Genomic DNA, 3,648 nt, shown 5'->3' with positions numbered 1-3,648 from the left:
GCGTCACTGGTTGTCATATTCTTAAAAAAAAAAAACTACTAATGTTAAGTCCGTTAACTATAGAATCTGTTCAGGATGATTACGAAATAGGAAACATAAATGATGATAAATTACATACTATTTGGCAACTTTTAGTGATAAATACGCGCGCGCGCGCACACAAACACACACATAATTATATGCGTGTATATATATACATATACATATACATACATACATACATGTATTATATATATATATATGGATGCATACATACAAACACACACACACATATATATGCGTGTATATATATATATATATATATATATATATATATATATATATATATATATATATATACATACATACATACAAACACACACACACACACACACACACACACACACACACACATACACACATATATACATGTATATGTGTGTGTGTGTGTGTATACTTAGGTGTAAACAACCTGCATTTGTAAACAGCACATATGCGAGAGGAACAAATGCCTAAGTAGATACACCAATATCAAAAGGTGCCAAACGCCCTCACTCTCAGTTGTTTCCCCTGTACACCATCACACAGAACACTGTATCCAGAAGGTAAGTGATGCAGGCGGCGATGCTGAAGATGCCCATAGCGAAGCACTTCCTGTTGTAGTGGTTAGTGTAGGCGGTGCCCACGGCCCTGAGGGCATCCGCGCCCACCGCCAGCAGGAAAAGGGAGAACAGGGCGTTGAGGGCGATTTCCTAAGTGGATAAGAAAAAAGATTATGACTTGATAATACATATATACGTGCGAAGGGCGCTCGTTAAAGATTTCCCTTGACCCACTTCCACTTATCCTAGGAAGCTGAAATTTTCCATGCTAATGGTACACATCTTTGTAGGTCATGTGTCGATTTCCAGTCCTTAACTCATAACATGTTTTCTATTACACCATGCTTTGCAGAAGTCTGCATTTGAAGCTATGAGGTGACTTCAGAAATCAGTGTCTCATCATCTTGGAAACCTTTGCCTTTCAAAAATGACTTCGTGGCCGTAAAGGGGTGAAAGTCAGATGAGGCAATGTTTGGAGAATAACGAGTATAAGAAAGGATGTCGTAGCCACAGGCCCACGCTTCCATCTGGGCAATGTGAGAGTTGTGAACAGGGGCGTTGTCAAGTAGGAGGCAGACACCTTTGATCAACATTCCCTGCTTCTTGGATTTGAGAGCCTCCCGCAATCTCTGTATCAGTGAAAGATAGTAGCTTTTTGTATTATCACTATTCCATGTTCGTCCCAAAAGAGTGAGCAGGGCCTCTTGTGCCTTTTTGGGGGGTGGTGAGTCAAGTTCTTCCACTATTTTGACTGGGCCTTAGATTCTAGATCATAGTGAGGGACCTAAGTTTCATCCTGCGTAATCATTCTGTCAAAAAAGTCCTCCTCATTTTCTTGACACATGGCTAAAAGAGTCTTGGAACAATGACTTCATTCCTGATTCGGGAAAGATGTGAGTAGCCTGGGAACCCATTGAGCAGACTTTTGCATGTGCAGATGGTCATGAATGATTTTATCCACAGACCCAACACTAAGCTTGACAACTTGGATTAGCAATACAAACAGTAATACGGCAATCTTTCAAATTGGCAGTCTCCACTTGATGGATGGTGTCCTCATTAATGGTAGACTGGTGTCGTTCCATAGATCTCTGACCACACCTGAACTGGCGATGCCAATGTTTAACAACGTCATATGATGGGGCATCCTCCCCGTATGTTGCCTTCATTTCATCATGGGTCTCTTGTGGTGTGCGACCATTCAAGTTTAAAAACCTAATCACTGCTCGATACTCCACTGGTTCCATTTTCACATATTACTGCATCTTCACTGTTGTGACAGAAAACGTTATGAGTTAAGGAAATCAACACATGGCTTATAGTGATATGCATCATTATGCATGTAAAATTTCAGCCTTCTTGGATAAGCGGAAGTGGGTAAGGGGAAATCTGCGCCCTTGGTGTGTGTGTGTGTGTGTGTGTATGTATGTATATATATATATATATATATATATATATATTTATATATATATTATATATTATATATATACCCACATATATCTACAGACATATACAAATAACGTGCCAGAATACTTACATATTGAATGAGAAAAGAAATAGGAAATTAGTTAATAATACACTTTTTTCATATTGAGCTTCCCAATCAGTGCTTTTAGAAAATAATTGGTGTCTAATTAAGGATAAATCTAATGTATTAATAAGAAGGGGAAATTCTAATAAGATGATAATCATTATAATATTAATATAATTATACAAAAAATAAACTTGATTATGTTCTTGATGGAAGAATTTTGATTACTGAGATATGTCTAGTAATATCATTATCTCTGCTTTTGTTTGGTTTTTACCTTCCAATATTCCTATATACATTATCATCTCACCATTATCCTCACTCTTTAAGGTAATTATTCTTACTATTTCCAACAGCATCATCATTATTAGCCTCACTATCTTTAGCATTATTATTTCCACGTCCCCAATATCATCCTCACTCTCTCTCATCACCACCCTCACTACCTCCACCACCATCACCCCCCCATCCCTCAACGCGTCCTCCTCGCGCCTCATACCAAGAACGTGTTCTGGATCTGCATCTTGCCCATCATGTACGAGATGAGGAGCAGCGGCGTGACCATCAGGGCGGCCACGAGGACTCCGACGCCGAGGTAATGCGAGTCGGTGGTGTGGCCGCAGACGCGGGAGCTCCCGCGGAGGAGGCCGAAGGCGCAGACCACGCACACCTGGGGGAGGGGGAGGGACCTTTTATAGGTGTTGGCATTCAACGATGAACCCAATCGCTCCGTATGGCAAGAACACATGCCATGTCCACTGCAATACAAGTTTATTTATTGTATTTATACATAGGTAGCTCTAAAAGTGCATAGTCACCAAGGAGTCGGTTATTAATCGTACGTATCTCACCTGTTTACCCTTTTCCTCGACTTTAAGAAATGATTTGCATTATTTCCCTTTCTTAAATGATATCGAGATTTTAATAACAATTCGATAATCATAACATCAATAACAATAATAACGGTATCGATATCAACTGTATTAAGAAAAAAAACACACTTCCCCACCAATTCAAGGAATGGGGAAATCAGGATCATTCACAAAAAAAATGCATGGGGCAGAACATAAATCCGGGGCGGTTGGGTTAAAAAAAAAAAAAAAAAAATTATATATATATATTTACATCTATATATATGCATATATATATATATATATATATATATATATGCAGGTAGAAACATATATATATATATATATATATATATACATATATATGTATATATGTATATATGTATATATATATATATATATATATATATATTTATATTCATATGTATATGTATATGAATATATACATGTACACGCACATACACAGATATAATATATATATATATATATATATATATATATTCATATGTATATGTATATATATACATGTGTATACATATGTGTATATATACACACATATATATAATATATATATACCACAAACACACACACACACGTGTGTGTGTGTGTGTGTGTGTATGTGTATATGTATATTTATGTACACACACATATGTATATTATTGATGATGACTGATTCGGATTTACG

At 37.0% G+C, this 3,648-nt stretch overlaps 1 protein-coding gene across 4 annotated transcripts in view; it reads right to left on the bottom strand.

Annotated features, from left to right (window-relative positions):
- Nucleotides 1-328: 328 nt before the first annotated feature.
- LOC125036871 overlaps nt 329-3,648 on the bottom strand; it is a 5,938-nt gene continuing 2,618 nt past the window's right edge. For 3 of the 4 annotated variants that reach the window (XM_047629785.1, XM_047629786.1, XM_047629787.1), the window contains exons 3-4: nt 2,612-2,782; nt 329-731 (exon numbers count right to left, since the gene is read on the bottom strand). In XM_047629785.1, the coding sequence (XP_047485741.1) occupies nt 537-731; nt 2,612-2,782 (366 nt within the window). In that variant the 3' untranslated portion in view covers nt 329-536. The remainder of the gene's footprint in view (nt 732-2,611; nt 2,783-3,648) is intronic. The other variant, XM_047629784.1, reaches the window with a different exon arrangement.

The sequence above is a fragment of the Penaeus chinensis genome, chromosome 22 (assembly GCF_019202785.1).
Source record: "Penaeus chinensis breed Huanghai No. 1 chromosome 22, ASM1920278v2, whole genome shotgun sequence".
Taxonomy (NCBI): Eukaryota; Metazoa; Arthropoda; class Malacostraca; order Decapoda; family Penaeidae; genus Penaeus; species Penaeus chinensis.
The sequence above is the reverse complement of the archived record's forward strand: the minus strand, read 5'-3'. Positions and strand labels throughout refer to the sequence as shown.